The sequence below is a fragment of the Pongo pygmaeus genome, chromosome 20, assembly GCF_028885625.2.
Source record: "Pongo pygmaeus isolate AG05252 chromosome 20, NHGRI_mPonPyg2-v2.0_pri, whole genome shotgun sequence".
NCBI classification, from domain to species: Eukaryota; Metazoa; Chordata; class Mammalia; order Primates; family Hominidae; genus Pongo; species Pongo pygmaeus.
The window spans coordinates 2,745,689-2,760,079 of NC_072393.2; the positions used below are offsets into that span (position 1 = coordinate 2,745,689).

A 14,391-nucleotide genomic window follows, 5' to 3' on the forward strand; every position below is an offset into this window, starting at 1 on the left:
CTGTCCTCCCTGCCGAGCACACCCGGCCTGCCCTGGGTGACCACAGGTGTCTCCGTCGTGCTCACCTGCACCGGCTGTGAGGCGCAGGGAGCTCCTCAAAGGGCTTAAGAACAGGCAGGACATGGTGAGTGCAGGGCAGGAGCCGAGCATGAGCCGGAGCCCTGGGAGGGGAGGGTTGGAAGCGGCCAGAACACGCTGAAACTCCCGGGGGAGCCGCCCGGGACCCCGCCCCATGCAGCCTCTGTCCCTGTGTCACCCCCGGGTCCTGCGGGGAGTTTCCTCCCCTGCCCCAGTCTTCATTCCCTGGAAAGTCGTAGTTGTCAGGACGCTGGGATGGAGGGGAAAAAAAGACAGAAATGACTCCTGCCCTGTGGGGTCTCACAAAGTTAATTGGAAGAAAAACTAACCCAAAGTACAAAAAAAAAAAAAAACCTCACCCCAGCGAGGCGGTGCAACAACCCCAAAGCAGAATGTGCTTTGGATGCAGACTTTGGGCCGAGGCCCACTTCCCTGGGAGGGGCGAGGGGTGGACAGGTGGGGCGGGCGCTCCACGTGGCGGGACGGCCGGGCCTGACCCCAAAGGCCGGCACGCCGGACTCCAGCCCAGCCGCCCCTGCCTGGGCCTCTTTCCTTCTAAAGATTGATTTGGTTACTTGAGCTTCAGATTTTTTCAGTCAGTGGAACATACAGTAAAGAATAGAGTTTGAAAGATAAAATATTTCCAAGGAGGTGAATTTCGGAAAAAAAATAAAGTTCTCGTCTTACATTCCATTTGTTAAAAATTCTAGCGTGCCTTTTTTTTTTTTTCTGTTCCTTTTTTGCACGTGTGGTTAAGTTTCTCACATCTGTTGTTTTATTTTCGATGATGACAAATGGGATTCCAGGGCTTAGCCCTTGACAGGGCTCCCGGGAAAAAGAATCGCAGAGAAAGAGAGAAAATCTCTCTTTTATTATGACACCCCCCGAAATGAATGCATTCCTACAAGAAAAAAATGTTTGGTATATGATTTGGTGAATTACAAGAACTCGCTAAGATATCAGTTATTCTCCTTTTCCAGGGTGGAGAATTTGTGACACATGATAATTCTGTTCTTTTATTTTTTGTTTTTATTTTGTGAAACGGAGTCTTGCTCTGTCACCCAGGCTGGAGTTCACTGGCGCGATCTCGGCTCACTGCACCCTCCGCCTCCTGGGTTCAAGCGATTGATTCTCCTGCCTCAGCCTCCCCAGTAGCTGGGACTACAGGTGCGTGCCACCATGTCCAGCTAATTTTTGTATTTTTAGTGGAGACAGGGTTTTACCATGTTGGCCAGGCTGGTCTAGAACTCCTGACCTCAGGTGATCCACCCGCCTTGGCCTCCCAAAATGCTAGGATTACAGGCAGCATGTGCCACCATGACTGGCTATTTTTTTTTTTTTGAGATGGAGCCTCGCTCTGTCACCCAGGCTGGAGTGCAATGGCGCGATCTCTGCTTACTGCAACCTCCACCTCCTGGGTCCAAGCGATTCCCCTGCCTCGGCCTTCCGAGTAGCTGGGATTACAGGCACGCGTGGCCACACCCAGCTAATTTTTGTATTTTTAGTAGAGACGGGGTTCCACCATGTTGGCCAGGCTGGTCTCGAACTCCTGACCTCAGCTGATCCACCCACATCAGCCTCCCAAAGTGCTGGGATTACAGGCGTGAGCCACCACACCCGGCCCCTTTATCACTCTTTTATATTCACTCATAGGGATATATTGTTAGTATTTATTAATCCCACTGCTTGCTAGTGAATTAATTTGGGTATTTTCAAATTTTTTCCATTGGAACCAGTGCCCCTAAAGACATTATTATATGTGTGTCCACTTAAATGTCTTATTCTCAGCTGCATTGCAGTATATCCTCATCCTCTCCCCGAGAGCCTGGTCCACATATTACCACCTACATCTCAGTTGCTGGTAACTCCATTATTCCAGTTTTCCTGCGTGAAAAAATCAGTCTTCCTTGATTCTTCCTGTCCTGTCTTGCCCCAACTTGAGCCCACGAGGAAATTTTATATCTCCTCTTTTTTTTTTTTTTGAGACGGAGTCTTGCTCTGTCACCCAGGCTAGAGTACAGTGGCGTGATCTCAGCTCACTGCAAGATCTGCCTCCTGGGTTCACGCCATTCTCCTGCCTCAGCCTCCTGGGTAGCTGGGACTACAGGTGCTCGCCACCGTGCCCGGCTAATTTTTTTGTATTTTTAGTAGAGACGGGGTTTCACCATGTTAGTCAGGATGGTCTCGATCTCCTGACCTCGTGATCCACCCACCTCGGCCTCCCAAAGTGCTGGGATTACAGGCGTGAGCCACCGCGCCCGGCCTATATCTCCTCTTATGCCGGTCCTGCACACAACTACACTGTGACACCCAAGCTGACACGCCTACTTCTCACCTAGTGCGGCTTTCGCCTCCTAACAGGTGTCCCAGTGTCTGTATCTGTCCCCTGTGATCTAGTCTCAGCTGTCAGATGAGATCACTGCTCTGTGCAAAGGCCTGGAGTCATTCAGAGCCAAAGCCAAAATCCTCACTGTGGCTGATGAGTTCCCCACAAAGTGATGTGCCTCACTTCCTGTCAGTCGACCCCCTTGGCTGTCACTCCCCATTCCCCTCTGTCCAGTCACACAGGCTCTGGCTGTGCCTGAAAGAGCCAAGCCCCACTCCTTCCTTAGGGCCTAACCTCTGGCTGTTTCTCCCGCCCAGAACAATTTTCTCCTTTCTATATTTTTTCATTGTATACTACATTTGCCATGATTAATTTAAATTGGATCACTTCTGAAAGCTTCTCTTGTTGCTAATTTCAGGGAGCAGATGACATTTTACTATTTTGGGTTGGGCCCCCATGCCTGTAATCCCAGCACTTTGGGAGGCCGGGGCAGGTGGATCAGTTGAGGTCAGGAGTTCGAGACCAGCCTGACCAACATGGTAAAACCCTGAGTCTACTAAAAAATAATAATAATAATAAAAATTAGCCAGGCATGGCGGCACACACCTGTAATCCCAGTTACTTGGGAAGCAGGAGGATGGCTTGAGCCCAGGAGTTCATGGCTGCAGTGAGCTCTCATTGCGCCATTGCACTCCAGCCTGCACAGCAGAGTGAGAACTTGTCTCTAAAAAATGTTCTCGCCAGGCGTGATGGCTCACGCCTGTAATCCCAGCACTTTGGGAGGCGAAGGCAGGCAGATTGCCTGAGGTCAGGAGTTTGAGACCAACCTGGCCAACATGGTGAAACCTCATCTCTACTAAAAATACAAAAATTAGTTGGATGTGATGGCACATGCCTGTAATCCCAGCTACTTGGGAGGCTGAGGCAGGAGAATCGCTTGAACTCTGAAGGCGGAGTTTGCAGTGAGCCGAGATCATGCCATTGCATTCCAGCCTGGGCGACAGAGTGAGACTCCATCTCAAAAAAAAAAAAGGGCCAGGCGCGATGGCTCACGCCTGTAATCCCAGCACTTTGGGAGACTGAGGCAGGCGGATCGCAAGGTCAGGAGATCGAGACCATCCTGGCTAACGCGGTGAAATCCTGTCTCTACTAAAAATACAAAAAATTAGCCGGGTGTGGTGATGTGTGCCTGTAATCCCAGCTACTCGGGAGGCTGAGGCAGGAGGATCACTTGAACCCTGGAGGTGGAGGTTGCAGTGAGCCAAGATCGCACCATTGCACTCCAGCCTAGGTGACAGAGCAAGACTCTGTCTCAAAAAAAAATTTTTTCTAAAGACTATGACACAGGATAAAGAATATATGACACACAGAGGTTGCAGTGAGCCGAGATCACGCCACTGCACTCCAGCCTGGGCGACAGAGCGAGATGCGGTCTCAAGAAAAAAAAAAGTATATGACGTACACATATATACAGTTAAATGTTATTCAGTCATAATAAAGAAGGAAATCCTGCCATGGCGACAGCATGGATGAACCTGGGGCACATTATGCTATGTGAGACAAGCCAGGCATAGAAAGATGAATACCGGATGATCTTACTCAAATGGAGAATCGAAAAGAACCAGATTCCTAGAGGAAGAGAGTAGAAGAGTGATTGCCTGGGGCTGAGGGGCAGGGGAAGTGGGGAGAGATGTTGGTCAAAGTGAACCAACTTTCTGTTGTAAGATGAATAAATTCTCTACATCCAGTGTACAACATGGTGACTGTATTTAAGGATACTGTAGTGTATACTTGAAATATACTGGACCGGGCACAGTGGCTCATGCCTGTAATCCCAGCACTTTGGGAGTCTAAGGTGGGGGGATCACGAGGTCAGGGGTTCGAGACCAGCCTGACCAACATGGTAAAACCCCATCTCTACTAAAAATACAAAAATTAGTTGGGCGCGGTGGTGGGCACCTGTAATCCCAACTACTCAGGAGGCTGAGGCAGGAGAATTGCTTGAACCCGGGAGGCGGAGGTTGCAGTAAACTGAGATGGCGCCACTGCACTCCAGCCTGGGCGACAGAGCAAGACTCCGTCTCAAAAAAAAAAAAAAGAAATATACTAAAAGGCTGGGTGTGGTGGCTCACACCTGTAATCCCAGCACTTTGGGAGGCCAAGATGGTTGGCTCACTTGAGGTCAGGAGTTCAAGAGCAGCCTGGCCAACATGGTGAAACCCCATCTCTACTAAAAATATAAAAATTAGGCATGTTGGTATGCACCTGTAATCCCAGCTACTTGGGAGACTAAGGCAGGACAATCGCTTGAATCCAGGAGGCAGAGCTTGCAGTGAGCCAAGATCGCCATACTGCACTCCAGCCTGGGGCGACAGAGCAAGACTCCATCTCAAAAAAAAAAAAAAAAAAAATGAAATGTACTGAGAGTGTAAATCTTACTTGTTCTTACCATCAGATTTTTTAAAAAGGTAACTGGTAACAGATATGTTAATTAACTTCATGACAGTCATTTCCCAGTGTATACGTGTATCAAATCATCACCTACACCTTAAATGTATACAACTTTTATTTGTCAAAGACAAAAACACCTATGACACAGGGAGTGATTACAGACAGAGGGGAAGAGGTCTGAGGACTGAGTCTTAAATAGATATTGGGAGACTGTAGGATCTTGTGTGAGTGTCCTATGAACTGAGTTCAGTTCCCCAGTGCTGTGAGTTTTACACCCATCCTCATGTACACATATGTGGTTTGTTTTAGGACACAGTGGTCTTTGAAGACGTAGTTGTGGATTTCACGCTGGAGGAGTGGGCCTTACTGAATCCTGCTCAGAGAAAACTCTACAGAGATGTCATGCTGGAGACCTTCAAGCGCCTGGCCTCAGTAGGTAAGGATGGCGTTATTTCTTTTTTTTTTTTTTTTTTTAATTTCTGAAGTATTTATTGATCATTCTTGGGTGTTTCTCGGAGAGGGGGATATGGCAGGGTCATAGGATAATAGTGGAGAGAAGGTCAGGAGATAAACACATGAACAAAGGTCTCTGGTTTTCCTAGGCAGAGGACCCTGCGGCCTTCTGCAGTGTTTGTGCCCCTGAGTACTTGAGATTAGGGAGTGGTGATGACTCTTAAAGAGCATGCTGCCTTCAAGCATCTGTTTAACAAAGCACATCTTGCACCGCCCTTAATCCACTCAACCCTGAGTTGACACAGCACATGTTTCAGAGAGCAGGGGGCTGGGGGAAAGGCCATAGATCAACAGCATCCCAAGGCAGAAGAATTTCTCCTAGTCAGAACAAAATGGAGTCTCCTATGCCCACCCCTTTCTACACAGACACAGCAACAATCTGATCTCTCCTTCCTTTCCCCACACTTCCTCCCCTTCTCTTCAACAAAACCGCCATCGTCCTCATGGCCCGCTCCCGATGGTCGCTGTCTCTTCAGAGCTGTTGGGTACACCTCCCAGACGGGGCGGCCGGGCAGAGGCGCTCCTCACCTCCCAGACAGGGCGGCTGGGCAGAGGCGCCCCTCGCTTCCCAGACGGGGCCGCCCGGGCAGAGGCGCTCCTCTCCTCCCAGACGGGGCGGCCGGGCAGAGGCGCTCCTCACTTCCCCGACGGGGCCGCCCGGGCAGAGGCGCTCCTCGCTTCCCAGACGGGGCCGCCCGGGCAGAGGCGCTCCTCAGTTCCTCCCAGACCGGGTGGCAGCCGGGCAGAGGCGCTCCTCACCTCCCAGACGGGGCGGCCGGGCAGAGGCACTCCTCACTTCCCCGACGGGGCGGCCGAGCAGAGGCGCTCCTCACTTCCCAGAGGGGGCGGCCGGGCAGAGGCGCTCCTCACTTCCCAGAGGGGGCGGCCGGGCAGAGACGCTCCTCACTTCCTCCCAGATGGGGTGGCGGCCAGGCAGAGGCGCTCCTCACCTCCCAGACAGGGCGGCCGGGCAGAGGCGCTCCTCAGTTCCCAGACTGGGCGGCCGGGCAGAGGCGCTCCTCACCTCCTAGACGGGGCGACCAGGCAGAGGCGCTCCTCACTTCCCAGACGGTGTGGCGGCTGGGCAGAGGTGCTCCTCCCTTCCCAGATGGGGCAGCCAGGCAGAGGCGCTCCTCACTTCCCAGACGGTGTGGCGGCCGGGCAGAGGTGCTCCTCCCTTCCCAGATGGGGCAGCCAGGCAGAGGCGCTCCTCACTTCCCAGAGGGGGCGGCCGGGCAGAGGTGCTCCTCACTTCCTCCCAGACGGGGTGGCAGCCGGGCAGAGGCACTCCTCACCTCCCAGACGGGGCGGCCGGGCAGAGGTGCTCCTCATCTCCCAGACGGGGCAGCCGGGCAGAGGTGCTCCTCACTTCCTCCCAGACGGGGTGACGGCCGGGCAGAGGCACTCCTCACCTCCCAGACGGGGCGGCCGGGCAGAGGCGCTCCTCACCTCCCAGACGGAGTGGTCAGGCAGAGGCGCTCCTCACTTCCCATATGGGGTGGCGGCCGGGCAGAGGCGCTCCTCACTTCCCAGATGGGGCAGCCGGGCAGAGGTGCTCCTCACTTCCTCCCAGACGGGGTGGCAGCCGGGCAGAGGCGCTCCTCACCTCCCAGACGGGGTGGCCGGGCAGAGGCGCTCCTCCCTTCCCAGACGGAGTGGCCAGGCAGAGGCGCTCCTCACCTCCCAGAGTGGGCGGCTGGGCAGAGGTGCTCCTCACTTCCTCCCAGACGGGGTGGCGGCCAGGCAGAGGCGCTCCTCACCTCCCAGACGGGGCGGCCGGGCAGAGGCACTCCTCACCTCCCAGAGTGGGCGGCCGGGCAGAGGCGCTCCTCACTTCCCAGAGTGGGCGGCCGGGCAGAGGCGCTCCTCACTTCCCATAGGGGGCGGCAGCCGGGCAGAGGCGCTCCTCACTTCCCAGATGGGGCAGCTGGGCAGAGGTGCTCCTCACTTCCTCCCAGACGGGGTGGCGGCCAGGCAGAGGCGCTCCTCACTTCCTCCCAGACGGGGCGGCTGGGCAGAGGCGCTCCTCACTTCCCATATGGGGTGGCAGCCGGGCAGAGGCGCTCCTCACTTCCCAGACGGGGTGGCGGCCAGGCAGAGGCGCTCCTCACTTCCCAGATAGGGCAACAGGGCAGAGGCGCTCCTCACTTCCTCCCAGACGGGGCGGCCGGGCAGAGGTGCTCCACATCTCCCAGACGGGGCAGCCGGGCAGAGGCGCTCCTCACTTCCTCCCAGACGGGGTGGCAGCCGGGCAGAGGCGCTCCTCACATCCCAGATGATGGGCGGCCGGGCAGAGGCGCTCCTCACTTCCCAGTTAGGGCGGCCGGGCAGAGGGGCTCCTCACATCCCAGACGATGGGCGGCCAGGCAGAGACGCTCCTCACTTCCTAGACGGGGTGGCGGTGGGGCAGAGGCTGTAATCTTAGCACTTTAAGAGGCCAAGGCAGGAGGCTGGTAGGTGGAGGTTGCAGAGAGCCGAGATCACACCACTGCACTCCAGCCTGAGCACCATTGAGCATTGAGTTAGCGAGACTCCGTCTGCAATCCCAGCACCTCGGGAGGCCGAGGCAGGCAGATCACTCGAGGCCAGGAGCTGGAGACCAGCCCGGTCAACACGGCGAAACCCCATCTCCACCAAAAATACAAAAACCATTCAGGCGTGGCGGCGCGCGCCTGCAATCCCAGGCACTCGGCAGGCCGAGGCAGGAGAGTCACAGGAGCCCGAGGCAGGGAGGTTGCAGCAAGCCGAGATCCCGGCAGTACAGTCCAGCTTCGGCAACAGAGGGAGACCGAAAAAAGAAGGAGAGGGAGACCGAAAAAAGGGTGAGGGAGAGGGAGAGGGAGAGGGAGAGGGAGAGGGAGAGGGAGAGGGAGAGGGAGAGGGAGAGGGGATGGCGTTATTTCTGTACTTAGTTATTAGATAATAAATGTTTTGTCTGGTTGCAGTGGTTCATGCCTGTATTCCCAGTGCTTTGGGAGGCTAAGGCAGGAGGATCACTTGAGGCTAGGAGTTGACAACCAGCCTGGGCAACATAGTGAGACCTTGTCTCTACAAAAAAAAAATCAAAAATTAGCCCAGTGTGGTAGCATGCTCCTGTAGTCCTAGCTACTTGGGAGGCTGAGGCAGGAGAATCACTTGAGCCCAGGAGTTCAAGGCTACAGTGACCCGTGATCTCACCACTGTACTCCAGCCAGGGTGACAACTTGAGACCCTTTCTCAAATAAAAAAGAAAAAATAGCTGGGCACGGTGGCTCACGCCTGTCATCTCAGCACTTTGGGAGACCAAAGCGGGTGGATTGCCTGAGCTCAGGAGTTCGAGACCAGCCTGGGAAACACGGTGAAATGCCATCTCTACTAAAAATACAAAAAATTAGCTGGGCGTGGTGGCGGGTGCCTGTAATCCCAGCTACTCGGGAGGCTGAGACAGGAGAATCACTTGAATCCGGGAGGCGGAGCTTGCAGTGAGCCGAGATCGCACCACTGCACTCTGACCTGGGTGACAGAGTTGAGACTCCGTCTCAAAAATAAATAAATAAATAAATAAAACAAAATAACATAATGAAGTCATGAAACAATTAAACACCTGAATTACTTCTTTGCATATTGAACCTCATCATATTGGTTCACTTTTTTGTTTCATATAATGAGGCTCAACTTAAAGCCAATGGGTCCATTTCTCAGCAGGATACTTCTGGAGAAAAATTATCCCTCAAACAGAAAATAGAAAAGTTCACAGGAAAGAATATATGGGCCTCCCTTTTAGGAAAAAATTGGGAAGAACATAGTGTTAAAGACAAGCACAACACCAAGGAGAGACATTTGAGGTGAGTTGCACTTAGAAGAAAAAGGCAGTATCGCCAGGCATGGTGGCTCACGCCTGTAATCCCAGCACTTTGGGAGGCCGAAGAAGGCAGATCACCTGAGGTGAGGAGTTTGTGACCAGCCTGACCCATATGGTGAAACCCCGTCTCTACTAAAAATACAAAAATGGGCGTGGTGGCATGTGCCTGTAGTCCTAGCTGCTCAGGAGGCTGAGACAGGAGAATTGCTTGAACCTGGGAGGCGGAGGTTGCAGTGAGCCAAGATCGTGCCACTGCACTCCAACCTGGGCTAGGCAACAGAGTGAGACTCTGTCTCAAAAAAAAAAAAAAAAAAGATAATTCTGTTAGAAACAATTATCAGAGAACCCCCACATATTACTATTGATTTTGTAATGGGCTATGGTTGAACTTTCTACCAGATTATTTTATTTATTCCAGTTTGAAATAATTTCAACAGTACAGGAAACTTACCCTTGTACAGAAAATGGCAAAAATGTTATCCTAATATTCATTAATATATATTAAGAAATAATTGGCTGGTGCAGTGTGGCTCATACCTGTAATCCCAGCACTTTGAGAGGCCAAGGTAGGTGGGTCACCTGAGGTGAGGAGTTTGTGACCAGCCTGACCAATATGGTGAAACCCCATCTCTGCTAAAAATACAAACATTAGCTGGGTGTGGTGGCATGTGACTGTAATCCTAGCTGCTCAGGAGGCTGAGACAGGAGAATTGCTTGAACCCAGGAGGCAGAGGTTGCAGTGAGCCAAGATCGTGCCACTGCACTCCAGCCTGGGGAACAAGAGCAAAACTCCATCTCAAGGAAAAAAAACAAAGAAATTATTAAGGCATAAACCATTAATAATGTGCTGCCCATTTTTAGCAGAAATCCAAGGGTGGAGAGACCATGTAAAAGCGGTAAAGGTAACAAACATGGAGGAAACTTCAGAAAGACTCGAAATTGTAATCGTCATCTGTGCAAGAATCATCGTACTGGTGTAAGACGGTACGAATGCAGTCAGTGTGGAAAACTCTTCACCCATTCTTCATCCCTGATGAGGCACAAAAGAGCTCACTCTGGACAAAAATTATATAAATGTAAAGAATGTGGGAAAGCCTTCAGTCGCCCTTCCTACCTACAGACGCATGAGAAAACTCACAGTGGAGAGAAACCCTATGCCTGTCAATCTTGCGGGAAGACATTTCTTCATTCCCACTCTCTCACTGAACATGTAAGGACTCACACTGGAGAGAAACCCTATGAATGTGGGCAGTGTGGGAAAGGCTTCAGTTGTCCCAAATCCTTTCGCGCGCATGTGATGATGCACGCCGGAGGGAGACCGTATGAGTGCAAGCACTGTGGGAAAGCCTTCAGGTGTCAGAAATCCTTTTGAGTCCATATGATGATGCACGCCGGAGGGAGACCATATGAGTGCAAGCAGTGTGGGAAAGCCTACTGCTGGGCAACATCCTTTCAACGACACGTGAGAATTCACAACGGGGAGAAACCCTATAAATGTGAAAAATGCGGGAAAGCGTTCGGTTGGCCCTCATCCTTACACAAACACGTGAGAACACACGCTAAAAAGAAACCTGTGAGTGGGGGCAGCGTGGGAAAGCCTTCCGCGAGGCCTCGTCCCTCCACAGATGTCAAATTGCAAACTAGAGAGAAAGTCTATAAATGTGAAATGTGTGGGAAAACGTATGGTTGGTCGTCATCTTTACACAAACATGAGAGAAAGCACACGGGAGAGAAACCTGTAAATGCAGCCAGTGTGGGAAAACCTTCAAGCGGGCTTTGCTCTTCCAAAAATGTAAGAACGCAGTTTGGACAGAAGCCCAGTAAATGCGAAAAATGTGGGAAAGCTTTCACTTGTCCCAGAGCCTTTCACGGTCATGTGAGAAGTCACACAGGAAAGAAACCCTGTACATCTAAGTAACGGGAAAACCTGTGCAAATCAATTCACATATCACGGTTCAGAAAATTCACAGCAGGAGGGCCGGGCGTGGTGGCTCACGCCTGTAATCCCAGCACTTTGGGAGGCCGAGGTGGGCGGATCACGAGGTCAGGAGATCGAGACCATCCTGGCTAAATGCCAGGATTTGGTGAAACCCATCTCCTAATAACCCCATCTCTACTAAACCCCATCTCTACAAAAAAAAAAAAAAAAAAAAAAAGGCATGGTGGCAGGCTCCTGTAGTCCCAGCTGCTCGGGAGGCTGAGGCAGGAGAATGGCATGAACCCGGGAGGCGGACCTTGCAGTGAGCCGAGATGGCGCCACTGCACTCAAGCCTGCGTGACAGAGTGAGACTCCGTCTCAAAAAAAAAAAAAGAAAATTCACAGCAGGAGAAGAATCTCATGACATTTATAAATATGGTATTGCCTTTATCAGGACCACATCCTAAAAGTGGGCCTCCAGCAAATGAATTTGCAGTTCTCTTGCAGATAAAGTTGAGGGGAGAATCCTGTAAGTCCTCTCTCATCTATAGTACTGAAATTTTGATACATAATGCTTTTTTCTTATAAATTACTAATGTTTCTCTTTTCATTTAGAAGTGTATTGCACCCATGGGTGATTTGAAATGTATTTTAATATGCATTAACTTTAATTTTTATATAATTTTTTTGTTACTCTGTGTGAGGCCATTAGACCAATGAAATATTGGTGTTGGCATTTTCTGACTGGCCCTGTGTGTTCCAAGCTGGATATTACTTACATGTTACTTTTATTCTACCTTTCCATTTTACAGGGAAAAACTATTTTTAATGTTAATACTTTCTACTTATATAAGCAAGTAATTCAGCAGCTTTATGCTATTGGTCAGAGAATCCTTATTCATTTTGCTTGTGGGCTAATAAGTAGTTGGTAGAAATACGTACGTATGTAAAGTCTTGGAGGAATGTAGTCTCGTAGAAACTATTTTTTTCATCTGTTGCTGTTTGCTCTTTGACCTGGCTTCTGGGTTGGAATTGGAAAATAGGTTTTTTGGGGTTTTTTTTCTTTTTCTTTTTCTTTTTTGAGACAGAGTCCGGTTATGTTGCCCAAGCTGGAGTGCAGTGGCATGATCTCGGCTCGCTGCAACCTCCGCCTCCCGGGTTCAAGTGATTCTCCTGCCTCAGTCTCCCAAGTAGCTGGGACTATAGGCATGCACCACCGTGCCCAGCTAATTTTTGTATTTTTAGTAGAGACAGGGTTTCACCATGTTGGCCAGGGTGAAACGCCTGACCTCAGGTCATGGTGAACTCCTGACCTCAGGTGATCTGCCCGCCTTGGCCTCCCAAAGTATTGGGATAACAGGTGTGAGCCACTGTGCCTGGCCGTATTATCATTATCTTAATACCTCATTCTCTCAGTATTTCTTTTGCTTCTGTGTTCCTGCTATGACAGATACAATGGTACAACCATAAAAACACAGGGGATTGTGGCTGGGTGCGGTGGCTCACGCCTGTAATCCCAGCACTTTGGGAGGCCGAGGCGGGTGGATCACGAGGTCAGGAAATCAAGACCATCCTGGCTGACACATACTGAGAGAACAGCATGAACCCGGGAGGCGAAGCTTGCAGTGAGCTGGGATCGCGCCACTGCACCCCAGCCTAGGCGACAGAGCGAGACTCTGTCTCAAAGATAGATAAATAAATAAATAAATAAATAATTTTTTAAAAAAGCACAGGGGATTGTTTCCCTACTGCATCTACTGTGGCCTAGTATTTCATGAGATAAATCTTACCTTTCATAAGAAAATGAAAGACAATACTGGCTTATCAGGCACACTCTGGGAATTTCCTGTCACATACAGCTGAATACAATCTCTCAGTATGTGTTCAGTTATTATGTTTGATTATGTATTATTAAAACAAAAGTTTCTGTTTCTGAGAAATATCTATTTCCTGTGTTTGTGTTTTCAAAGAAGTTGGATTCTATACAAATGGATAAAATGTTTCTGAGAAATAGCCTATTTAACTGAGTTCTTCAAATAAGTTGTGTCCTAACAAATGACAATCTCTATTTTTTATTTACTGGGAGAATGTATTAAAATATTGAAACTTAATTGCCAAATCAACTTGGTGACTTTAAAAATTATACTTCTGGGCTGGTCGCGGTGGCTCACGCCTGTAATCCCAGCACTTTGGGAGGTCGAGGCAGGCGGATCACGAGGTCAGGAGATCGAGACCATCCTGGCTAAGACCATGCAACCTTGTCTCTACTAAAAATACAAAAATTAGCTGGACGTGGTGGCAGGTGCCTGTAATCCCAGCTACTTGGGAGGCAGAGGCGGGAGAATTGCTTGAACCCAGGAGGCGGAGGTTGCGGTGAGCCGAGATGGCGCCACTGCACTCCAGCCTGGGCAACAAGAGCGAAACTCCACCTCAAAAAAATAAAAAAAAGTCTTGATAGCACTGCAAAGACTTCGTGTCATTTCACAATCACAGTTAGCTTATTTGATCACTCCTTCCCTACATTCCTCTCATTGTACAAATTGGTACCAGATGGAAAGTGCTGACTGTGAGTTGTCCAAGTTCTTGATGCATTGAACAAAGAATTGAACAAAACACACAAAGCAATGACAGCGCAGATTTATCTAAATGAAAGTACACTCCACGGAGTGGAAGCCGGCTCTAGCGGGCAGCTCAAGAGCCGCAGTTGCAATGTTCTTCAGGGTTTTTATAAAGCTACAAGAATTTTGTAACACCCCTAGGTGCCCTTTAGAGAACTCCAATTGGTTACCCCCTATGAAGAATTTGCCGACAACGAATCAGAAGCGAAGACTTGGCCCATGGCCAATCAGAGGCTGAGGTGGAGACTTGGCCCTGTCGAATCAGGGTCTGAAGTGGAGACTTCTATCTTGTTATCACAGGAGTGAGGATGTAGCCTGTTTCTGCCTAATCTTGCCTAGAAGTGGCTGCACCTGCTGTTCTTTTGCTTATGCCTTAACTCTTGGTTATCCTAATTCCCTATTCTCCTGCCTCAAAATGACAAGGTAATCACAAGCCGCAGACTCCTGGTTAACCTTACATACCCCAAAATAGTAATGGAATCTCTCCATAGTGAAAGCCTGATGTGTCTTACCACCTGTATTGGGCACTGTTCGAATTTTTATATTTCAAGACAAGTCATCTTCTTCTGGATAAAAAATATAATTACATAATTTGCCAAGTATGGTATTAAGTGTTTTGTTGTTTGTTTGTTTGTTTTTGAGACAG

The 14,391-nt window shown here is 50.2% G+C and overlaps 1 protein-coding gene across 1 annotated transcript; it reads left to right on the top strand.

Annotated features, from left to right (window-relative positions):
- The first annotated feature begins 4,094 nt into the window (after positions 1–4,094).
- ZNF556 (zinc finger protein 556) lies at positions 4,095–13,362 on the top strand. Its single transcript, XM_063658251.1, has 4 exons — positions 4,095–4,124; positions 5,165–5,287; positions 9,017–9,192; positions 10,071–13,362. Exons 1-4 carry the CDS (start codon positions 4,095–4,097, stop codon positions 10,579–10,581), a joined length of 840 nt encoding a protein of 279 aa, XP_063514321.1. The 3' UTR covers positions 10,582–13,362.
- Positions 13,363–14,391: the final 1,029 nt, after the last annotated feature.